The sequence below is a fragment of the Falco naumanni genome, chromosome 16 (assembly GCF_017639655.2).
Source record: "Falco naumanni isolate bFalNau1 chromosome 16, bFalNau1.pat, whole genome shotgun sequence".
In the NCBI taxonomy this organism is placed as follows: domain Eukaryota; kingdom Metazoa; phylum Chordata; class Aves; order Falconiformes; family Falconidae; genus Falco; species Falco naumanni.
In genome coordinates, this window is record NC_054069.1 from 1,284,590 (window position 1) to 1,309,607 (window position 25,018).

The 25,018-nt window shown below is 54.9% G+C and overlaps 1 protein-coding gene across 2 annotated transcripts in view; it reads right to left on the reverse strand.

The window, feature by feature from the left end:
- Positions 1 to 25,018, reverse strand: part of DSCAML1 (DS cell adhesion molecule like 1) — a 113,809-nt gene that overhangs the window by 27,409 nt on the left and 61,382 nt on the right. Inside the window, exons 4-7 of one of the 2 annotated variants that reach the window (XM_040615990.1) lie at positions 4,911 to 5,057; positions 3,254 to 3,532; positions 2,060 to 2,335; positions 1,177 to 1,473 (exon numbers count right to left, since the gene is read on the reverse strand). In XM_040615990.1, coding sequence (XP_040471924.1) covers positions 1,177 to 1,473; positions 2,060 to 2,335; positions 3,254 to 3,532; positions 4,911 to 5,057 — 999 coding nt within the window. The remainder of the gene's footprint in view (positions 1 to 1,176; positions 1,474 to 2,059; positions 2,336 to 3,253; positions 3,533 to 4,910; positions 5,058 to 25,018) is intronic. The other variant, XM_040615991.1, reaches the window with a different exon arrangement.

Consider the following 25,018-nt stretch of genomic DNA (forward strand, 5'->3'; position numbering starts at 1 on the left):
TGTCGCAGGATAACAGCTTAGCAGGCACTCAGGATGAGCTGATGGACAGTGATTCTCATGCTGAGACACGTTTAGAAAAGGAGCAGGAAAAAAGAAATTAACATCTCACTCTGTAACCATCTCCTGGGCCTGTCTGAGGGACTTGCTCCGTTCCAGGGCAAAAAAAAAGCCTGAATCTTATCTAGTGACAGCCCGTCAAGAGCTGAGAGAAGGGAAAAAGGGAGACAAGGGAACATCCTTATTGCAAACGCTGCTCTGGCTTCTCATGGCTGAGGGATGAACTTGCTCCAAATTTAGCAGTAAACAGCAGCAAAATTCAGACTCTCCTGGGATCCCAGCCAAAAAGCCACTAGATCCGTTTCAAACCTGAGACACAGACAAACACAGCCCTTCAACCCTCTTTCTCAGTAGACAAATAAATGTTACCTTGTCTCTGTCTTGCTCCCACCTGTAAGCCCTGTGAGCTTTAATTGGTGATTATTAATGGGCAGGGGCTTATACCGTACCCTATGCCTGAAAGTGCTCCCTGTAACACACCGAGCAACACGCTCCAGCCATAATAACACGGCGATTAACGCGGCCATGGCTTTTAGCAGACAAAGAAAACACAGACATGACAAATCAAAGCTCATTTTCCACGATTTCATGTGCTGCCTCATCATCGTTTGTCATGTAGATCCCTATGCCGGCGGGTGCATTTGCTGCCAGGGAGCCGGGCTCCTGCTGAGACCGGGGGGCAGTTGGGAGAGCATGGGGTCCTGGGATGCTCCCACGCCTGCCACCACCTTCTCTGTGCATGGGGTCCCTCTGGGGGAGGCACTTGCCACCCCTGCACAGACCCTGAGGCAGGGGTTCGGTGGGGTGAGAGCAGACCCCAACGGGGGGAGCGCTGCCCTTTTGCCCCTGCAAAGCCAAGGTCCAGCTCTCCATAGGTCCCGGACTGCTTGGCACTTCGTTAAACTCCCTGCTTTAATTGGCAGGGAGGCTCAGCCCTGCGGGCAGGCAGGTGAGTGAGCAGGACAGGAGCAGGGAGCTGGGGGAACAGGGTCGAGGCAGCCAGGGAGGCCCACGCGGCTGGGAAGAGGAGGGAGAGGCAAGGAGTGATCGGCCGAGGAACAGAACAAAACCAAAAGCCCAATCAAAGTCCTATTCTGATATTTAAAAGTAGACAGGCACCTCTTACGTTTATTCGCGCTTGGTATTCGGCGCTGCCCACCGAGTTCCGCGCGGTGCACCGGTACACGCCGCCGTCCTTGATCTGCGGGCTCGTCACATTCATGTGGCTGACCGTGGTGCCGTCCGACATGGTGTACTGGTTGGTGCGGTGCCCGCTGTCCCGCGGGATGGGCTCATCATCCAGTGCCCAGGTGACGGTCGGTGGGGGGGCCCCCTTGGCAGCACACATCAGGGAGAACTGCTCCCCGGGGTTGACCACCTTCTCGCTGAAGGAGGAGACGATGCGGGGGGTCCCATCTGGGGGGCACCCAGCAGGAGGGGGGTCAGGGAGCAGCAGCCACAGGCAGCAGCAGTCACCCGCTGGCGGGATGGCTTTGAGCTCCCGCCTGGGGTGGGAGCCCCACATCAGCTGGCAGAGGAGCACCGCTCGGCAACAGGCATGTGGCTGTGCCTGCATCCCTGCGGCAAGGAGATGCTGAGAGGGGGCAAGGGGACACGCTGGTTGATACAGACGTTGGCTCAAGGGGATACCTGGTTTGGCAAAGCCCATCCCTTGTCCAAACATCCAGCGATCTGGGTCAGGGAGGGGACACCTGGCAAAAGGCAGTGCCTCAGCCCAGGGGCTGGGGATGGGCAAGTCAACCCTTAGTTTGGTCCTTCCCCATCTCAGCCGTGCCGTGTCCCCTGAGCTGCTTGCAGATGGCACGCACAGCCCAGCGAGTGGGCTGGGAGAAGTCTGGCCCCAGGAGCTCCAACCCCAGTGGGTCTCACTGCCCTCTGGCCGTGCACAAAGCATCCCGACACACCCTGGGGACACGGTGGCTCAGAAAGGGGCAGAGGACCCCCACCACCACCAACCCCCACCCCAAGGAAGCCAGCTCACCCTCCAGCGTGATGATGGAGAAGTCCTGTGCTGTCTGGGACTTGCGGGTGGCAAAGCACTGGTATGCCCCGGAGTGGCTCTTCTGTGCGGCCGTGATGAGGAGGGTCTCGTTGCTGATCCCCCGGATGGAGATGTAGTCATCCACCACCACGAGGTCCGTGTTGCGGTACCAGCGGATGACGTACTCGGGGGACCCGCTGAGGGCACAAGAGAGGATGACGGTGCTGCCGATGCCTGTTTTGAGCTTCTTTGGTGTGAGGGTCACACGCAGAGGGTCTGTGTGAGAAAGGGCGAGAGCGGGTGAGGCATTGGTGGTGCCAGACAGCACAGCAGGAGGCACCTCGTCATTACTGTGCTCTCTCTGCCTCTCCCACCCTGGAAGCACCAGCATGACTACGCATAAAATGTCACAGAGCAATAAGGCAGGTGCCCCCCCCCCCCATCCTTGCTGCTGACAGCCCCTGCTTTTAACGTCAGCTCCAAGCCCCCAGCAGGGGGGCTGCCAGAGCAGGCACTGTCGGGGAGGTGGCAGGATGGCTGGAAGAAGATGTGGTTGGTGTGATGGGGACAGCACTGAGCTGGGGATGTGCCACAGTGGCTCCCAGCAGGCTGCTGGTGACCAGTCAGCAGCGTGCTTGCCACAGTGCTGTTCCAGGCAATGCAGGCACGGTAGGCACGGTGTGTGCTGGCCCCGGTGGCTCTGGTACCACCGGGATCCTGGTGACAGCAGGAACCTCCAGGAACAAAGCATGCGATGAATACTTGGCCTGCCCAGATGGTGTTTACTGTTTGGCTGGAGCTTATTTTATGTAAATCAACAAAACAAAGCGCAGAGGCACCTAATGTAAAACTGACGTTGCCATCCAAGAATTTCCATCCCCTGGTATTGCTCTGAATTTTCTCAAGGCCCCTCTCCCTGCCCCCATTGAAGCGATAAATCAGGGGATGTCTGCAGATGCGCCGCTGCAGCACGATAAACCTCCTGCGAGCTCTCTGAACGCCACATCAGACACGCTGCGTGGCAAGGCAGCGGCTTCCAGCGTGTGACACACCACGCTGAAATACAAGGTCTGTAATTCATATGGCTGTATAAAACCTTTAAGGCTTTGTGTTTCTAATGTCTTTATGTTGAGGAAGGCAGCAGGACAGAACCTCCCTGCCGCCATGCCCCTGCTCCTCCCTGCCGGCTCTCACCTATGACCGTGAGGGTCCCCGTGACCTCTGCGGACCCAAAGGTGTTGGTCACCTCGCAGATGTACGTCCCGCTGTCCTCCACACGCAGGTCACTGATGGTCAGGCCCGTGATACGCTTGGTCCAGCGGCTGTCGGTAGGGAGCGGGCGCCCATCCTTGATCCACCGGACAGCCGGGTTGGGGTAACCCGAGGCGATGCAGGGCAGCTCCACCAGCCAGCCCGCCTTCACCTCCTTGGACTGGAAGCTGTCTAGCATCGTGGGGATGGACTCCGCTGGGTCTAGGTTTGGAGAGGAAAAAGACTCACCTGGTGAAGAAGAGGTGGCAAGGCTTCTCCCTGCAGGGACCTGGTCCTGGGCATGGTGCCGCTGGTGCCACTGTGCCCCCTCGGCATCAGCCAGGGCAAAGCATCTCTCCCCACTCCCGTGAGCCGGTGGCTCTGCCGGGCAGGAGTGCAGGATGCCAGCTACATCCTCTGCTGGGCATGGGACCAGGGCAGGCCAGGGGTGGCTGTCCCACCTGGGGCAGCCGGCATGGCCATCGGTGGCTGGGGCAGTGGGCTCACGGGGAGGTGAGAAGGAAAATGCATCTTACTAGCTGATAGGATGAATAAACTCAGCACCGGAGGAATTACTCAAGGTGACACCTAATTGGTGCAAAATACACAAATTCTGTGGCACATTTCAAAATTTACAAGCAAAGGGGCCCATCAGGCAGCTGGGAAAGGAGAAAATTAATCACCAAGTCTCAGGCGTGAAATTAAATTCCAGGGGAAAGAAACCTCTTTCATTACTCCCAAGCAGAAGTAAAACGCCGTGACGTGTAAATAATGACAGCGACCAGGAGGGGACCGGGCCAGATCGAATGCGCATGGAGAGGGGATGATACACCCGGCAGCTGCCTGTGCTCGCCAGGGGCTGCGTGGCAGGATGGCTATGGGTGGGACATGGGACCCTCAGGTCTCTAAGAGGGTAGGGCAAGGTCAGGCAAGCCCCAGCGTGGCCATCCCAGACTCTTTCCCTACCTGCTGTGGGGTTAATTCGAGGAGCTAGCATGGGAGCCAGAGCCTGCGCACCCGAGGATGGAAAAAGCATATGGCAGAAAGTGGGCGCACTGCAGCCGAGTGGCAGGATCAGCGACGTGGCTAAGAGTCAGACGAACTCCCTCCCGAGCAGAGTAATTCGGGCAGTCAGCAGAGCCGGGAGCGCCCCGAGACACCCGGCACTACGGACTGCACTGCCTCCGCTGCAGTATCGCTTGCATGTTCGTCACATCGCGTCAGGCTGCTCACATCGCGGGCTGTCACATCGCATTGCATCGCACCCCATCGCCTCTTGCTCGGGGTACCGCGCATCACTGCCGCCCACCGTGGCCAGTGCCGGGGGGTGCTGTGTGCTCTGTGGCTCATGCAAGGCAGCACAAACCCCCTGTGCAGCCCCGACGGGACCTCCTACCCCTTACTGGGATGCCCTCTCACCTTGGGGACGGGAGGTAGCGATCCTATTGCCTCCTGCACCCCAGGAAGACAGGCGCTGCTGTGGGCAGGCAGGGGAGCAGGTATGCAGGCAGGACTGGACCCCGCCATGGGCACAGGAACCACGCCAGGCCTGTGGGGCAGGGCTCTCCCTTGCCAGTATTGCTGGCAGCCGTGTGCTCACCTGAGACCGAGAGCCTGGCTCCGTTGCTCTGCCGTGTCTCCCCGCTGTACTTGTGCTTGGTGATACACCTGTAGGTGGACAAGGCATCTTCCTTCTGCACATCCGATATGTACAAACCTCCATAAGAAGTAATAAAAAACCTATTTTCTGGAGACACAAAGGGAGGAGAAAGGTGAGCAAGCCAGCCCTGACCTAGCATGTCATCTTCCAGGCTCTTGGCACCCAGGTCAGGCAGAGTCCCTGTCCTCCAGGCAGCACCAGAGCCACAGGCAGGGAGCCAGGCAGGCAAAGCAGGTCCTTCCTCCACCTCCCTGCACCCTGACCGCATCAGGGTGCGGCCTCTGTCTTCATCTTTGGGGGCTGGAGCTTTTAAGTCAGACCAAAACGGGTGAGCAGCATCACTTGCCATAACAGCCTTGTGCGTGCAACAGCAGCACATGGGTGTGCAAAAGCAGCACGTGGGTGTGCAACAGCAGGCCCCCGTGTTTGCGGGCATAGCCTGCCTCCCTCCGGCATTCATCCTGCGGCAAACACACCCACCCAGGCATGAAGGTGGGCTCGGGGTGTCCTTACACACATCTGCACTCCGTGGGGCTCGGATTGAGGGCAGATTTAGGTAGCCTGCCTGCCCACAGCCTGGCGCGATGAGCTCTGGCCATGGAGTCGCAGCAACACTGTGGCTGCAGAGGGTGAGGAGAGTGCGCGGCACGATGCTCCACCAGCACGATGCTCCGCCGCACCGCCACATTGCCGTGTGCTGCATAGCAACGCGGCAATTAAAAGTGAATCTGTCCCGCTGAGTTAATAATTAGCTTAACTTACTTAGAAGCATGTGAAAACAAATAAGGGCTCGAGCTGATATTTGAGCCCTGGGAGGAGGATGGCAGGAGAGCCGGCAGGGCAGCACAGCCCCAGCAGAGCAGCCCCCTCTGCCCAGCAGGTTCTGGAGCCTGGTGCATGCCAGCACACACAAGGAAAAGTCTTGGAGTCATTCATGAAGCCAGCCTGACCCCTATAATTCACCATGAATAATAACAGTAATTAACACAAATAGAAAGACCTGTGCTGTGGCACAACTTAGTGGCTACACAGAGGGCAGGGTAAGCAGAGGCACTGGAGAGGACCCCCCTGCCCACCTGGGCACCCCTTTACCCTGCCCCACAGCCAGTGCTAACAGTGACAGCAAATGTCTGACCCCAGTTTCGGGGGGCCCTTTGGGGTTTATTCCAGCACCAGCTGCCACCAAACCTCAGCTGAGGTGGCATGGTCCACTTGCTTGGCTACACCGTGTGGCCAGCCAAACCACCCCCTACTAAACACAGCAAATGCAGAGAAGCAGAAGGTAATTAGTAAAGCTCAACGTTCAGAGTTGAAACCTTTAGTCTTTAAATCAGCAATGGCTGCAAATGGCTCCTTCCAAGTCCTGCACCATGCCTGGTAATCCAGGATCTAGTTGATGAGGCCAATCAACTGTTTTTTCTTCCAGCACCTTTTAGAAGCACTCGGATATTCTCAATTTAGGTGGAGGAAAGTGCCGTGGTCAAACCCCTAAGTGCAGGAGAAACATGCCCGGAATACAGGACTAGAGGCACATGCTCCCAGAGCAGCCTGGCTCCCTCCTCTAGGGCAGGACCTGCAAGTCCTCGAGGCGACAGTCTGGGCTCTTCACCCAGGGAACCAGAGCACATCCCAGCCCGAGCCAAGGCAACGGCAGCCCCGAGCTCTGCTGGCACTACCCCATTCCCGCTGCAGCTTAGCGAGATGTGCACGTTTGACTCTAATTGCTTGATATGAGAGTATCAGGGACACTAAACAGGAAAGAAATAGCAGCCTTAATAAAAGACGAGCCTAACTGCAGTTAACAGGAGGCACAGGCAACCGCCGGGCTCACAGCCCTGTGCAGATTCTCCCTGGAAGCAGTGGGAGCATGAGCCAGCAGACACACAGGGTGCCAGGTGGCCGTCCCCACACCTCCAGCATGCCCCCCGTGAGCTGCAACCCGTGTGCCACCACGCTGCTGTGGCATCATGGCACCCGTGGCTCCATCCCTGCTTGGAGGGTCCAGGGGGTCCCCAGCCAAAACCTCAGGCATGGTCTTGCCTCCACGCCACAGCACAGCAACGCCAAGGCAGCAGCACGCAAGCTGCACCAGTATACAACTGGGACCAGATGCAGGGTGGCACCAGCCTCGTGCTCTGCTCTGCAGATCGGAGGTGCCGAGGGATTCATACAAACCTCCATTAGAAGGGAAGGGGGGAGTAGTCCTGCAAGCGCACTGAAATAACATGCAAATCAAACATTAATTTTTCATCTCCCATCAAACCAGTAAGCGAAGAACATTGGCTGCACTGGAATTTGAGATGGGGGGAGCCAGTTTCCACGGTAACAGGGGCTGTATTTTGCCAAGTGCTCAGCAGCCCCAACTGGCCTCCCCCTCCCCACATGCTGGCATGCACACACACGTCCGTGCATGGCTAACCACAGCCCTGTGCAGATGCGCTGCTCCTCTGGAAACAAAGCCTTGCAAGAGCCGGGGCAACGTGCAAGGAGCCAGCGGAGCAGCAGAAACCAGCGGTGCTGCATCCCCCCAGGACCTGGGGCAGCAGTGGCAGGGCCAGTGAGAGCCAGACTCCCACGTGTGTTGAAGGGGAGCGGAGTTTTCAGTGAGGTGATGAGGAGAGCGACACGTGGAGCAAGCAGGGCGAGCATTGCTGACCGGCAGCGTGAGCCAAGCCCTGCCTGGACCTGCTGCCCTCGCCCCCCCCGCAGCTTGCTGGAGCTCCCCAGCCCTCACAGCCTGCGACAACAGTCAAGACACCCAGATGGGGCTCGAGCCAGAGCATCAGCCCCCTAAATGGGAACGGGCAGAAAAGCTGCAGGTTTTAGTAACCACCTCTCTACTGTGGAGTGACAGGAGGCATCTGCCCCCTTGCAAGCCACGGCTTTAAAGATACCATTACATTAAATGTAAGGTCTACACAACCTGACAGTGCAGCTTCCCTTTTGGTTTGGGTTTTTTTTTCCCTGAAAAGGGATAAGTAACTCCATCGAGGAGCGTTACACTGGTTCAAGGGAGAGATGCAGGGCAATAATTGATGTAAATGGCTCTGACAGAGACCTCACCAAAGTGAATTATTGCTGAGCTTGCTAGTGAGATTAACATCGAAGGTCGCCGAATAAAATCAGATCTTTCTGCCTGCCAGGAGCTGGAAAAGCTTTACGGGAAGCAGAGGATTAAGTACATCTGTGGCCAGACTAGAGCGATGTGCCTCTAATAACTCTTCCAGCTAGACTTGAACTACTGACTTTGGAAACTCCTCACCAAAGCCCCTCTCACCCACTACTGCAAGACAGGAGCAGGGCAGCCGAAACCCTACCAGCCCCCAGGAGCTTGCCCCTCACCCAGGGAAAAGCACGAGGGTGACAAGGGGGTTCTCCTGCATGGCAAATGTTAGGAGTGTCTCTCGCTGCCTACACACACACACGTGCGGATACGTATTCGCTGTTACTGAAATCCTCTCCTGCATCGGGCTGCCTGTGGTGGCCATGAAACTCCAGCACCAGTCCCAAGGGCCTTCCAATTTCAAGAGAAAAATTACAGTCGATGCAGGTTACCAGCTACTGCTCCATCCAATATAGATTTATAAAAACAACGGGGTCAGGGATTCAGGAGAGAGCACATTTTATAGTTCATAAGACTAATGAGATAACTTTCCCTTGGTACTGCTAGAGAATCAATAGGTGCCAGCATTTATGAATTAGCCATACTTTGAGCATATGCATCCCAAGGCATCCCGGACAAATCCAATAACTGTTTGGTGCTATTTCTGGCCACGTTTAAAGTGACAAACGCTTCCCCGGGGGGGAAGGCATGGAGGGGGAAGCCCCAAAGAATAAAGCCTGTGATTTTCCGCTGCTGCTGTAACAGCACTTTGTTGCGGTGGCTGCTGTTCTAGGATGCCATTTGCCCAGCACAAGGCTTGCCCAGGGACAACGAGCTTTTCTGGACTGGGCCAGCAAACCCAGCCAGCAGGGAAACCCCTGCCCACCCCTGTGGCATGGTGTGGCACGGCACGGCACCGCTTGCTGCATCTCTGCCAGCTGCTGGATGGATTGCAGGCACCTCCCTCTCCAGGACAGCCTGAGCACTGGGACACAGCTCCCAGCTGGGGTGGGGGCACAGGGCAGAGGAGTGGGCTGGCAGGGCACATCAGAGCTGCCTTTCATCTCAGCAGGCTGAGCCCAGCTCAGTGCCACGGCAAATGCCAAAAAGCAGAAGGGCCCAGACTGGGCGCAGAGATTAAAGATCCATCTATCTATCCATCCCAGAGACGTTGAAGAGGAACCACGACTCAAGCCCAATGCAAATTTAATAAGAGCCGCACGATATCTGACAGATTTATTTACATGTTTGCCTGCAATTGGGATCCCAGGGGAGGTGTAAGGCAGCCACTGCTCCCTAGCCCTTCCAAAGGCAGCGCATCTCCTGTGGAGCTGAGCTGGCACAGCCCCACGCACCCAGCCAAACCTGCCCACCTGGAACTTCATGGGCTTCTGTAACAGCCAACGCCAGCCCAGCAAGTGGGTCAGGCTTTGTGCCAGAGGGCTCTCCCTCTTCTCTCTCCTCCTCAGTCCAGGAGTAGCAGCCCTTCGCCTGAAGATAGATAGCACTGTGCCCCAGAAACCTCATCCCCAGAAGCCACGGTCCCTGCCACGCTGTGTCCTGGGGAGGGCAGGGCACAGGCAGCTGCCTGCTCCCGCGGGCTCTGGAGGCTTTGCTGAGAGCATCCCCCTGCAGACCTAGAGATCCAGGAATTAATGCAGCCCCAGCACAAGCCCTTCCCTGGCCGGCCGCAGGCAGGAGCACAGGCAGGAGCACAGGCAGGCACATCGGCCGGCAGCTGCGGAGCTGGCAGAGGGGTACGGCAGAGGAGGGGTGGAAGTCGGGGAGTCATGACAGGCTTTCCGCCTCCTCTCCTTAATCTCCTTTATAAGCACGGCTCCATCTCCTCCTGTCACAGGATTAACACCCATCTCTCATTCTCCTCTTGCAACAAGATTTTATTTCTAATTACACTGTAATAAAACCGGGCACGCTCCCAGGGCTTCTTCCAAATGACTTGTCGGCACTCAGCGAGATTGGATCCTACTCGGCCCGTTTCCGGCACCTCTGCCTGATGTTCATTAGGCATGCATGAGGGAGAGGTTTTAAGAATGGAATTACATTTAAATGGCTTTTCTGAGAGGGAGAGATGAAACAAGAAAGGGGGAGAGAGAGAGAGAGAAAGAGAAGCACAAAGCAGGAAAGGTTTAAAAGGAGGATGCCATTGTCACCTCCCTGTCACGCTGCTGCCCAGCAGCAGCAGTGCCAGGTCCTCCCTCCCGGGCACTCCAGGGACAAGCCCTCTGCCCCTGTGGCTCAGCCAAGGGGTGAAGCTTGCTCTCCTCCATCGCTCACCCCCTGGCAAAGCCCACCCTGCACACGGCAGAGCTGCTGTGAATTGGCTCCTAACCCTTTACAGAATTACCTGCTGAACCCCAGTCTGCTGGCAACAAGTCAACAAACACAAAAGGAAACGTTATGGTTTTTTCTGGGCATCAAGTTTGGCTCTGACCACCAGATTTACAGCCTGGAGAGAGGCAGTGGCATGGTGGTGTACAAACACCCTCTGCAAACAACCGTGGACAGGAGTTAACTGCAGGCTCTGGATTTCAGCTCCCCCAGGATACGGCTCTGCACCAAGGGGCTCCCAGGCCCTCTCCTCTCTCCCACAGCACACACAGCCTGCAAGAGGATGGCAGCCAGGGGCATGCAGTCCTGAGCCTCTTCATCCTGCCCTGCAAAGACAGGGTGCCTGGGATGCTGGGGTATCACCATGGCCGAGCGGCACTGACAGCAGCTGCTGTGACGGCAGCCAGGTCTACCAGCAGAAAAAACCTCGGGAGATAGGGACACGTACCAAAACAAATATGGGATGGGTAAATTCTGATATTCGCATCGGCAACCCCGCTGCCCGCAGCCAGGGCGTGAGCAGCCAGCACGTGGCTCGCACGCACAGCAGAGCACCAGCAGTACCGTGGCCGGAGCCACCCTGCCCAGACCTCGCAGCTGCTCACGTGCAATCCCCACTGCAAAAATTAATCACCAGCAGCATGACAAATAGTTTCCAACGAAGCAGAGGAAATTAATCTGTCCACGGACACTCACATCGCAGAGAGTGAAAGTCGGTGAATAAATTATTGCCTTCGCAAGGGATCTGCTGGGTGGGAATCACCTTGTCAAAGCTCCCCCATGCAGTTCCCCTCCTCTCCCTGTCCTAAAGCATGCACTATCTCCCAAAATCTTACAGTCCATGTAACAATTAGCATCTCTGTCACTTTACTCTCAGTGCAATGGCTTTACCATCTGCATCCCTCTCTCTGGGCAACGAAGGCATAAGAGAAGTTCCAGTTTTGTGCATGGGAAGGAAAAAGGCTGCGTTTCAGAGCTGTGAACACAATGCAGGTAGGTGCTGCAGGAAATCACAAATGCTTATTTCATTTCACCCAAGAAAATGAAAAATATTGCTATTACTGTACTATTTCATACATGTGTTGCTTCCACTGCACTCTGAGCGGCAGCCCCGGATGTTTTCCTTCACTCACTCGCAGCGTGCAGTCACCGCTTCCCAGACACAGCCTCACAAGTCAGCAAACTTGGGAAAACAGATGTTAAGAAAGATCTCTTTCTATTAACTCCCTCGGAAGCAACGTATCCTGCAGGGCTGGTAGGAGTTATTAAATCAAGAGTAATTATTTACTGAAGGGCCAGTATTGCAAGTCATTTTCCTAGAGGTAAATCCAGAATTACAGTACCCATAGAACTGGATTCACACAGGCAGAAACGAGAGTGGAGTTTGCCTCTCTGGGTTTTAATCCACCTCTGAGTCAACAGAACTTGTCACGGGTGCACACAGTGAAAACGCCACGTGTCTGGGGACACTTCCACTTGTTTGCGTAAGCCACTTTGAAAATGCCACGCTGGCACTGAAACAAACCCAGGAGGGGGAATTCCCTGGGGGGGAGGGATGACACTCCTCCACACACCGGACCCAGGGCTGGGGCTTGCCTGCGGAGAAGCCTCCGGCCCCAGCTGCCCCCCAGCACCAGCCACGCTGGCACTATCGAAGGAGGAGGAGGAGGAATTAATCTCCCAAGGTGGTCCGGAGCTGCCTGATACCAGCAGAAAATTACAGAACAGGATGAAGAGCATTACAAAATGAATAGGAGGGGACTAGAGATTTCCATGGCTAATCCTGTTAACGAGACAATTTCTTATCAAACTCATTATGTGGCAGAAAAGCAGGGGGGAGGGAGGGGCTGGGAAGGGAGGCTGGGGAAGAGGGAGGAAAGGCGACGCCAGGCAAAAGGCATCCCCGGCCGCATCCAGACCCGAGGCTGGCAGGAGAGCACCGCAGCTCCCCAAGCCCAGCCCATGACGCTGCATCTCCATATCGTGCGCAACACTTTAGGGAGAATTGTATTTCTATTTCCAAGGAGAGCTAAATATTACTAGAGTGACATTTACCACAAAATAGTGCCGTCTGCTTCAGATATATTACCAGTCCTCTCCCAGCACTGAGCTGCAGCGGGTAGAGATTACAGCAGGCATAAAAAAAAATATATATAAAATCCATCGAGATAACACTCATTTCAAAAAATTATTTTTCTAGCATAATTTTTTTTTTAACCTCCTATTACGATGAGCCTGATTTTCCAGGAGGAAGCAAAACGAAAAGCTTCGGTCCACAGGTTGAAAGGGTGCCTGCCTTTGCTCCCGTGTGAGCTGGGGGCTCGGGGAGGCAGCTCCGTGGGGCTGGGGGGTTGACCCTGCCCACCGGCACCTCTATGCCACAGGTCCCTCGGCTCTGCCTGCCTGGCACCTGCTGAGCTGCTGCCCGTCTCCCACTCAGCCACGCGCGAGCAAAGCGGAGCAGCCTGGCACGGCAAACTGCTGCTGAGGCTTCGCGATTCCTGAAAAACGGCAGCACATTCCCCACCAGCCCCTCCACCTTCTGCCCCCGAGCTGCAGGGGCTTCACTGCTACTTTGTGCACAGCGTCTAATTTTTTTTTTAATTTGCTATTTAAAAAACCGCGGAACTAGTCAGATTTCATGCTAATGAGCAGAGAATCTGGATCGAGGACTGTGCAAAAATTTGCATCTCAAAGAGGAAAACAGGAAGTCACTAAGAAAGGAAAATCCACCACCGAGGTAGCGTGTATGGCCATAATTAGGCTAATGCTGCCTCTGTTCTGTCAGCTTATTTCCATCAGCCCCAGGCTAACAGGGGACAACAGACTCCTCCACCACCCTTGTCGCAGCAGCGAGATGTGTTTCCCTGCCGTGGCACCCAGCCTGGCGCAGCCAGCCATGGAGAGGGCTGGCGCGAGGGGTGCCACGAGCCAGCCCGGTGGCACGGGATGAAGGACAGCACAGGCGACGCAGCGGGTGCAGTCCCCCGGGAAGGAGGGTTTGCAAGCAAGGACATGCATCTGGAGAGTCTTCTCCAACAGTACTGCTGACGCCACGGGCACGCATGCCCACCTAAAGGAAGAAAACATCACAGCATCCTCATGTTACCTCAACTATAACCTCCTCCTAACCACACTCCCCCTACGAATGGCCCTACAAGGTGCCAGCCCCAGCCTGCCTAGAGCAAGGTCACGGTGAGCACACAGCCCTGCCCGGCCACAAACACAGCACCGGCTCCCACCGCCCGCACAGACATGCAGCTGCCGCTGGCCCACCCGCCTCGGCACAGGCCACCACGCAGAAACCAGCGGCACAGAACAGCTGATCGTTGTCCCCCACTTTGAGAGGGGCCGATCTGCAGTTTTTCATCAATTTTGCCCTGATTTTTTTAATTGGGTTTTGTTGCCACTGTCGACATCACTGTGCAAACAATTCCGAATGGCTCTAGACGTGATATTTGCTCATAAAAATCCATCACGAATGCTACGAATGACAGAAATGGAAAATGCCTAATGAAAACAAAGGGGAAAACAACAGGTACTTCAGTCCTTTGCCATCCATCAGCAACCTCAGGTTATTGAAAATATGGGAGGGAAAAAAATCCTCACATCTGCAATCAAATCTTGAGAAATCTTGAGAAGACAAATACCCACATAGGAGGAAATTCTTTGCCCCCACTTCAGTCTGCAGGAGTTTCACCATAATTATAAGAGTAAGGCTGCTGGATAACACGAGAATTATTTTCCCCACTTACATTGTCAAATGATCATTTTGCCCTGCAGTGAAATCTCAATAATTATCATGCCGAACCATGAAAGAACAAAGAAATAAAAAAAGCGGTGTTTTCTTCCAGGGAGCTGGGGGGAGGGGGGGAACTGCGATCACAGGACTGAAAGTGCGTCCTTTCTCTAATTATCTTTTCCAGGGCCATGCAGCTCTCATCCGAATAGCAAGAAACCCTTGACTGCCTTTCTCCGTGGCATGAGCAGCTGGTGAGCCCCCCAGGAACCCTGCCAGAGGGAGGGGATTGCGGGGACACCTCTGTGCCTGACCTGGTGGGGTTTCCCCACCAAGAATTGAGGTGGGGGGAGCGCTGTTTGGGACAAGCAGGAGTCACAGCTCCACAGCACGGCCAGTCAGCCCCCCAAACCCCAGCCCAAGCCCCCCAGCTTTGTAGGGACCTCCCCATGCAGGCTGCTGAGGGGGCTCTGCTGTGGGACGGGGGGACTGCCAGCTGCAAAGCCCACCATCGCAAGGTGTGCCTTCGTGCCCATTCCAACATCCAACATCCATTGCCCACTGGCAGGGGAAAAGCAAGGGGAAATAAAAGAGAAAGGGGACAGAAAGGGGTGGGGGGGGAGCAGAAAGGAGGCAGACAAGAAAAACAAGACGACAGAACGCTTGCTCCACAGCCCTTGGCTAAATTACAAACCAGTTTACTGAGGTGGAAAGCTGCAGCGAGCTGAGGAGGAATATGTGGAAACCATCTGTAGATTTAAAAATAATCTATTTTATGATCACCCTCAAACATATTCTTCTGCAGAAACCAAATAGGATTTGTTGTTGTTGTTTTGTGCAAACTGTTAGGGAAAAATTACTAGAAACATGCAGGGGGTTTTGCCTTCTTGAGTACTGAGAGGCTAAATATGCCCTTCCTTATGTTTAGAATAGTAACAGTCATCTTAAAATTAACTTGGTCTGCATCAGAGCTTAAAAACAGTTGCAATTCAGAGCCTGCAGAAAGCAGGACAAACCTGCACTGGGATATCTAGCGCTTCTAGCTGACAGATGTCTTCCTACATACAGTAAATATAGGTCGTCTTTTCCTACCCAGAGAACTGTAGATCTTAATTAACCAGGCCACTAGCAGCATATGTAATGATTTTTTGCAGCTTGCTAAGTAAACCTTCCCTTGATTAGACAGAGGGAAAATAAGATGCATGTGCAAGGGAACTGCTTCCCCCTGACCCGATGTCCTCGCTCCAACCGCAGCAGCCTGTGCAAACCTCGCGCTGCGGCTCCGCTCATTATTTCATGCTACAAAATCTGTCTAACGAGATCAGAAGGGTGCGGAGTCACACATCCTCCCTTAGCGCTGAGCGCAGCCTTACCTCGGCCGCCCAGCCTAGCCTAAAGCTCGGCTTTACCAACGGCAGCCAGAGGGGGTTATTAAGCTTTGCAGACTAAACCGCGCTCCTCCTCGTAAACCACTTCTGGATTAAATTATCTCCAGGCTCAGAGAGCCAGAGACAAATGAGCTAATGAAATTCATGCTGCATTATGATAAAGTCACGCCAAGCCCTTGGTGGAGGGGCAGTTGGTGCTGGGATGGGGAGGGCAGGCGGCAGCACCCATCGCTCTCGGGTGCTGGGTCTCTGCACCGGTAATGGCGAGCATGCTGCCAGCAGCACATCCTCCAGCCGGTCTGTGCAGAGGGGCCAGACCCAGCCCCGCAGCTGCTGTCCTCAGGGAAGGAGGAGGGGAAGAGCTGGATGAAGTTTTACAAGACGGCAGCCACGCACCACATGAATGAGGGCATCCGGCAAGCACCCAGCCTTCACCCCGGTTTTCACAATTGGATGCTCTGAATCGGATAGCTGGTGTTTCAAACCCTTGAATTAGACAGAAAGGAGAGCAAAGCCCAAGCACACAGCCTGGATCCTCTTACAGACTATATTTCTACAGCCAGAAATACACTTGGCAGTGTAAGAATAGCAAAACCAGACCTATTTGCAAAGGCCAAACTGTTGCTGCTGTGGATGCTCTGGCTCTCCCGAAAACAGAGTGAGAGCTTTCCTAGACCCTGTGAGGGAAATCTCGAGGTCAGAAAGCTCCCTCTGCAACATGGAAAACTGTGAGAGCTGCATGTTGCTGCCCTGCATCAAGCTTAAATGATTCCTGCTAAAGCCAAAACCTTTTTTTGATCTGGTGAGAAAAAATAAAAGCCTCACAAAGGAACTCCCTTTGCCTAAAACTAAGGAGTAACGTGGAATGATCCCACACTGCCGTTCACTCCCATGGTCCCATGTGTCCATGCAGAGATGTGCGCAGGCCCGCACAGCACATCCCCTCCTCCTCTCGCTACTACTCAAAAAAATCCGTGAATGTGACATGAACAAAGAGCAGAAACTTCCTCCCCGCTCATTAGTGCTGGAAAAGCAACAGAAAAAAAATCCCCAGGACATAACCTCCTCCTCAGCTCTGAAGTCTGAATGGCTTGGAGAGGGTGGTTGGGTTTATTCTTTGCCTTTCACTTTGCTCAGACACTTGGTCTGCACGTTTTTATTAAAGTAGCACAGATAGGAGCCTGTGCCAATAAGGGCACCCCCAAAAATCACCTGGCCTGTGTGCTGGGTTGGCAAAAGACCATGCTGGGGCAGACAGATTCCTGCACACGAGCCGTCCCGTGGGCACAGCCCCATCACCACCCGGCTTTGGGGGCTGTTGGCAGCACTTGCCAGCCCTGCCCAGCCCGTGGCATGCTCCCACCCTGTCCTCCCCCTCGCCTGCCCCTCCGGGGTGGGTGACTCTGGAGGAAAACCACCTCTCCTCACCTTCTTCTCCTGCCCCATGGCCAGAAGTGCTCACAGGGGCCAGTGGTGGGCAAAGAGGGGGGCTGCAGGGTGGGATGGGGGCATCACCTGCCCTCGTCTCGCATCTGCTCCCTGAGCACCTCTGCTCACTGGTACTGGCAAGCCCATGGACTGACGTGTGGGTGAGCTACACCATCTCTTTGGAAGGGGGAGAGAAGGGAGAAGCATCCCAGCAGCCAAAAAAGCCACCAGTGGGTTGCCACAAACTCTTCTCCATTCACCCACACTCCAACGCTGAAAAGGTTCAGAGAGCGGCTGGGGAGCTGCACGCTTTCACAGGGGGATACAACCCTCACACTGCATTAGCATCACGCGTCCCCACAGAGGTACGGCACAAATTCACTAAAGAGCATCTTCGCTGCACGTGGGGGCTGCAGCAACAGCAGCGTGGCTGGCAGGAGGAGCAGCCCTCTTCTCCTGCATGGTACACGATCTTATCAATAATTATTAAGACAAGGCAAATGTCTGTTGACCTAGTTAGATGTCCGAGAAAAAAAACAGCCACGCTAGCTTCGTTTAACAACCCGGCAGTTCTGACAGAGCCTGTCTGCTTGCTGTGGAGCCTCAGCATTAACACCTGCACCCTGCAGAGACCAGCAACACCCAAAGCACCGTGGGTCAGAGACAGCAGCACGCAAAACGTGCACTGAGCCTCCCAGTGTCTGTGCCCAGCCCTGGTTCTGCCATAGACCCCAGGAGAGGAGCCTGCACATCAGCGGATGAGCATGTTGCCAGGGGAGCCTGGAACAATTCTGGTACCTGCCCATCTAGCAGAATTTATGTACAGATTTGGCACCTGGACCGTAAATTACTGCTACACTGAGCAGAGCGGGCTGACTCAGAGCACTCGCTCAACAGCACTCAGAGCAGGAGCAGAGGTGCCGGCTCTGCAAACCAGTACAGCATGAGTGAGCTGCATCCGAGCTATAATCCCATTGAAGAGGTCTCCTCCACCGCGAACAAGGATGAGAGCGTGCTGCCAGGACCATCTTATCACTATTATTGTCAGCATATTTAGCTGTTCTCACAAGGCAGCAGCTTTCATGAAGCAATGTACTTGAGCGCTGCCCTGCCTCCTTTAGCAGGGCTACAAGCACTGCTGCGCTGGAGGGCTGCGTGCTCCCTCTCCCTGCGAGCAGGGACCCTCTTCTCTGAGAAGAAAGGCAGGCCACCGGCTGTTCTGCCACGATGTCAAGTGGGGCTTGTGACCAGGATGCTGAAGAGGGAGCCCAGGAGCCAGGCGTGTGGCAGAAGCACACTGCCCTTTGGTAGAGAAGGACAGAAGGGATCTGACAGCAGGGGCAGGAGGAGCTGGGGTGCCTGGGCTCCAGGGCCATGCTTGACCCACCCCCCCCCCCCCCCCCCCCCTTGACTTTCATCACCTTCCTCCTCCTGCTGCTCTCTAGGACTCAGCCTAGATGGGTTGGAAATGGCAATGTGCCCACCAAGTCTCAACTCAGTGCTGTTGGCTCTTCATCAACCCTCTAGACACTTCTTAAAAATCCTTGTTGATAAATTTTTCCAGGTAGCACAGAGACTTACAGCAAGTAATGACCGTGGTAGGACAGCTCTGCCGTGATCCCAGCAGCTTGCCAACACCGTCACACTCCACTGTGAAGCTTTTACTTCAGCGAGCTTGTGGGAACACCAGCAGGCCCTCGGAAGGAAAGCAGCAGCTCTGGGATCAGGGACCAGTGATGGAGAGGGACAGCCCCAGCAGGCAGCTCCTCAAGCCAGGGTGCTGAGGCAACACTACAGCAAGCAGAGCACCAGTGAGGAGGAAAGTGGCCCTGCAGCCATGTGCGGCCCTGATGGAATTGTTGTGCCAAATTATCGAAGAGTGTAAGAAATGCCATACAGGGTTGGAGCAATGGTCCATCCGCCCAGTGCTCTGCCCTGGCAGCAGCAAGGGCAGGTGCTGCTCTGGGAGGGCACATGAGCACAGGCATGTCTGCAGCCCAGCTCCCTCCCATTTGCCCAGCATCCCCCATCACAGCAGGGACATCCCTGCCTGGTCTTTTCAGTAACTGCTTATGGATCTGCTGTCCGTGGACGTATCTAATCAATCTCTAATCTGTATCCGCAGCCTTCTACGGTCGCAAAGCTGACAAGTCACTGCCAGCACGGGCACTTTCCATCAAAGTGATCCCCTCCCAGCATTGGGAAGCCCCACCATGCGAGCACTGGGGGATTCAGTGAGTAACATTTAAGCTTCAGAGATGGTGGGGAAACACAGTGAGATCACAGAAATCATTCAGCACTGGAAGAATTAGTCAGATGTTGTGGATACAGCACAATCCCCAGCATCCATCTGCAAGCGGTGCCTTGGTCTCTGCAGACACGGAGAAGAGAGATCCCGTGCCCTCCTTACAGTGGCACAATAGCATCCCCGGCCTGGGAGCTAAACTTAGGCAAACACAACCTTGAAATAAGATGCAATTTCCTAGCAACAAATAATGAGATGCTGGGGCAGCTTACCAGGAAAGTGAGTGGACTGCACACAGCTTGAAGTCCTGAAGTGCAATGAGATTTTGTTGACATGATTTCACCCACCTTCTGAGCACCCAGGGGCCAGAGCGGGCTGGGGGATGCCCTGGCTCCTGACACACCTGCTAGCAGTCTGCTTGGGTTTAGACTGGGGGAGGCAAGGAGCAACATGTGAGGGCCTGACACCCCCAGGTGCCAAGTGCCTTCTTTTTGGAAAGGACACTTCCTTTGAAAGAGAAACAGCCATTTGTCAACACAACAGCACAGAGACACCCAGTGAACCCCCACACCCAGGCTGTGCTGTGCTTGGTTTGGGGTGTTCAGTTCCGGGGAGCTGGGACCCCATAATTCACCAGGGACTCAGAAGGTGTCACCTACTGCATCTCACTCGCCTGCAGTACACATGCACACACAGAGTTTTATCCAACACACCCGAGCTCATTCTGTCCCACTCCTGCCCCCACTTCCCTGCCGTGACGTTCAGGATGAATCCCTTCATCTTGGGCTCTCAGGAGAGGTGCCCACCCCCACCCCTGCCAGGTTGGAACATCGCTCAGGGCAAGGGACGTGGGGACAGTGCGGACACTGTCATCACCAGCCCGGGGGGACACCTCCTCAGCCACTGGCCTTCTGCCCAAGGCTCCCTCCTGCTCTGCACGGTTCAGTGGTGCCTTTATAGCATTCGCTGTGCCAGGACAGCCCGAGGCCTCAGCGCCAGCTTCAGCAGTCACGGCTGGCCTCATCCGAGCCGGCTGCCACGGAGAGGCAGCAGCCCACGCCACCAAGACACCACGGCTGGGTCACCCCAGGAGGGCAGGTACAGAAGGGAGCCATGGACACAGGGATGCAAAGGGTCAGCCTATGGCACAGGGTGGAGGATGCCTCCCTGAATGGCACATGGTGTCCAGCCTCGCCATGCAGCACCCAGCCTCATGTGCCCAGCTCCACAGGCGACAGACCACAGGGCAGTTCCCCACAAAGGGCTTGGTGACAGACTCTGACTAGGGGACACCCCACCCCCAAACACAGCCCTTCTGTCTAGGGCAGAGACCCTGATCTCCATCCCTTCCCAGGCTGGCAACGCTCGCACTTACCCCCTGCCAACTCCAGTCCAGCCCCTGCCCAGGTCCCTCTGTCCCTGCGGCAACTGCAGCCAGATCTCCCCTCCAAAAAGCCTTTCAAAACTGACGGGATACAAATTATTCATCCCTTTCAGCTGCTACTCAAGCCTTGCTGGCCACCGTTCTCAGCAGCTGCTGCCTCACACACACGCCTCCAACGCTGTGCTGGAAGGGTGGGCAAAGGGCAGCGGGGCAGCTTTGGGAGCAAGGAGAGGTAAGCGCAGCATCCGCACACAGCCGCGCAAGGAGGCTCCTCATCCACCAGTGACAAGGAAGGCAACGCGAGCACAGTTCGCACAACAAGCGGAGCACAGAGCTGTGCCGCTGTCAGGCAGGAGGAGAATGCTTTCGCTGCAAAAAGCTGAGCTCTCCCAGGGAAGGCAGCAAGGAGGGCAGCACAGGACGGGCTAGCGATGCTCCACGCATTAGCGGGTGCACAAGCTAAAGCAGCAGGGCCAATACCCAGCCAATTCACAAATGTTTTATTCATAAAAAGACTGCAAAGTTCACTCACATTCACTAATTACTCAACCTGCTCCTCTGTCAGGTGAATAATGAGGGGAAAAATAATCAGCAATTTGTTCACAGCCACATGGAGAAATTCACTGAATGCGTTATTGCAGCGCTCTGCTCTGCATACTGAAACTTGGAGCTGGCATGTCCCACGCAGCCGTGCTGTTACACGTATAAAAAACCACGGCACACACAAAAGAGCAGCCTGTATGTAACTAGTGCCCACCACCTGGCAGTGTTTTCGGCACACACACACCTACCCACACACACACCCCGCCCCTGCCAGCCAGTTCAAGCCCTGCTGAGACACGGCTGTGAGAAGCAGCCTCCAGCCCTTGCTCCCAGAGATTCCAGCCAGGTTTGCAGCCAGGGATCAGGGCAACTGGATTCGAGCTGCTTGAGGTGGATGGCCTGGGGTGGGCCATGGCATTTGGACACCAGGAGCTGCAGCTCCTGATGACTCTCAGCAAAGCTGCTGGACAGGGCAACATCCCCATTTCATGTGGAGCTTGGACCAAAACCAACAGCTCACCCCTGCAAGGTGATGACAGCGCCCCTCACACGGGCACTCGCTGCAGCAGTGTGGCTCCTGCACCCCCAGCACAGCCCAGTGCCATGGCAGAGGCATCCAGGCATGTCAGCCACAGCCCCTGTGTTGCTCACAGCAAGCAAGGGACAAGGGACAAGAAAGCACTAAATTACCTTCTTCCAGCTTCTTTCAGCAGAGCATGTGCCACCCGTGACAGCTGCAGCAGAGCAAAGCCCTGTACAGGACACCCAATATGAAAACCCCTTCAGTGGATCCCATGGGAAAAGGCAACTCGTCTCCCTTTCACATTTCATTCACGCGCCTGCCCTTTACTGATTTCACCCCCGCCCCCACGCAACGGGGAGAGGTGGCACGGGGCAATGGACCTGCAGCTCTGCTTCTGGGCAAGGCGCGCTGGGCGAGAGTCCCACTTTCCTCTGTTCCCTTTGTGTTCCTGCTGCTGCACTTGCCCTGAAGCACGAACAAGAGCAGCACGGCTGGGCAAGCTGCCCCTGCTGTAACCTGCCTCCGCCGGTGCCAACCCTGCCGCAATGCCGGCTGCCAGCCTTGCTCCCCCCAGCCCCTCGGCACTCAGGCCCATGCTGGGACCTGCATGCAGCACCCCAAACCCCACGCTGTCCCACGAGGCTGGAGGCCATTCCAGGGGGTCAAGGCACAGACTGAAGCCAGGGCTGAGCCAGGCCCATCACAGCTGTACCATGGAGAAGAAACACCTTTAAAAAGTGGTGAGGAGCTCCTGTCTCCTTGAAGCACACGGAAGCCCAGCCAGGCCTTGCTCTCTGCAGCACTGCTAATTATCGCAGCATTTCCAGAAGGCAGGAATAATTAAAGCACCTTCCCTTTCCTCAGAGAGCAAGAGCAATGGCCTTAGCGGATGGTACAAGGAAGGGAAACTATTTCCCAGTTTCTTTGCTTTCCTCAGGAACTGACCCTGGCAGCAAGGCAGAGCACACTGCCCAAAAGCAGTGAGCAGCCTCCGTGGGGGAAGCTTTTGTCAGCACAAACCCGAAGTGGGAAAGATGGAGCAAGAGAAAACCAGCCAGCATGAGAGAGTTGGATGAGAAATCTCGGGATTTTTGGTTGAAGAGGCACTGAAGGGCCATCACGTCTGCTCCTGAGGAGGTACTTCAGCCAGGGGATTATTGCCTTTGCACACTGTTCAAAAGAAAATCAACCACTAACATAGTGTCAAAAAGCATTGAAGACCATTAGCACTGGAAGCCCGTGCCCTGCACACCCAAGGATTCCAACGCGCTGTCACCCCCTTAGTCTTTTGTGGGGGAAAGCAGGTGTAAGGACCGGGCCATGGAGAGCACGCTCTGTGCCCAGCGAGAGCCCCAGGGCTGGAGGGCAGATCTCTGGCCAACACCAACTTTCAGACATGGACTCTGCAACCCCAGCAAAGCTGCAGACAAGTGTTAGCACCTCCGTAGTGGCAAATGGGAGTGCATGTCTTCTGGAGCATAATCACAGAGAGGTGAGGGGAGGATGGAAACAAAAGGTAGCAATAAATCACTTCCCTGCTGCTACCCGAGGAGATATAATTAAGTTTATGCCTAGAGTGGTGTTGCTGACAGTAGTCCTGGAATGAGATAAACATAACGCATGAGGTTAGGCTGTAATAATACAAGTGCAGAGTGGCAGGTGATACATGTGCTCAGTAATGGTCCTCAATTAGGGAGCCGCAATCTCCAAATGCAAGCTGCAGGGGAGAGGGCCATTACATTTCCTAAAAGCCACACATAGGACGGCACAGGGCACCGGCGTGCATCCAGAAAGGGCTCTGCTGCCTCCGGTGAGGCGCCCGGTGCTCCTGCCTGCCTCACTGTGAGTGTCCCTGCCCACGGGTGTCCCCTGCTTCCTGGGTCCCCGACCCCCACTGCCACCCATGCATGGTGCAGAGGGTGGCATGCGGAGGTCTCCCGTGGCACCGACTCGCCAGCCCTGGTCCTGCCTGGACTTAAGCACAGCCTTAACTTTAAGCACATGAAATGTCTGCTGATCTCAAAAGGATTATTTGCAGGCTCAGCTGCACGTGCTGGGTGCTCTGCAGGCACAAGGTCGGGATGCTCAGTGTCACACCCCAGGGACGAAAGACAGCAATGAACCCTGCAAATAGGGGGTGTAACCAAAACAGCAGGGTGGGTCCTATCCAGCCAGCTCAGCACAGGGACCAGCACTGAGGTTGAAACTGAGCTGGTGAAACCCCCTTACAAAGGCCAAGAACACTGTGGTCAGTTCAAACCATCTTGTACTTGAACACACCTGCATGCTTCCAAATGCTTTCCTCGATTCTCTTAAAAAAAAATAATAAAAAACTTCAACTAAAGAGGTTGGTTTGGCTTTCTTGCTAGCATGCAATAACTGAAGACAAACCCAAAACAGGAGAAAATTTTCAAAGCAGTCTAGTCTTGTGATATTTTTCAAGCCTTCTTATTTTTAAGCATCCATAGAAGCCTCATTCTGTCCTTCCCCACAGTATTTTAAAGTTTGTGGGCGGCATTTTGATGAATGCATTTCTGGAAAAAGTTACATGGCTCTGTTGATGCCGCCCCAGGTGATATTATGTGATGCCCCTTTCACCGAGACAAAAGTCAGACCTGGCCACCCACAAAGCTCAGGTTTAGCAGCTCAGGCCAGAGGACATCTGAAGCCAGTCAGGGTCAGCAGGGTGGCAACTAAGCAAAAGCCTCTTCCTGCCCTCCAGCCCGACGCTGCCGCAGCAGTCAGCATCCCACCTCCAGCCCCTGTTCCCTCCCCAGCCAGGAGGAGCCTCCAAAACACAGAGTAGGGCCCAGCTCAGCTGAGAGCACCCAGCTGCCATCTGGACGGATAACAGGATTTTTTCCATGCATATATGAAAGAGGGGGTGGGGGAAGGCTGAGGAGAAATGAGGCTGTAAAATGAATTCAGCATCAATTATTCTAAAATATGCGTGTTAATACGGGAAGGGCTCCATGGCTGCATCCATCTCCACTTCTGTTCATTTCAAGCATCAAAATGTGACCTGGGAAGATGACAGCATCTCGCATCTCACTTACACAAACATGAGCCAGGAAAGGGGGGGATATTAAAAAGAGAGACAATGCTGCATATTAAAATGCCACAGATGGAGCTTTCTGCAGCCTTTGCAGTCTGCCTCGGAGATTATTGCTGGGCCATATTGTATTAAAAATGGGGGGTGGGTGTGTTATTTATTTAATTTTTAAACAAATTCCATCTCCTACTCACGCTGGATGGATAAAGTGAGCTCTTGAGCTCCAGCCAGCTTTTCCGGCAAACCCACACGAAAAATGCATTTTCATTAATACAAACTGTTTGCTGTAGGTAA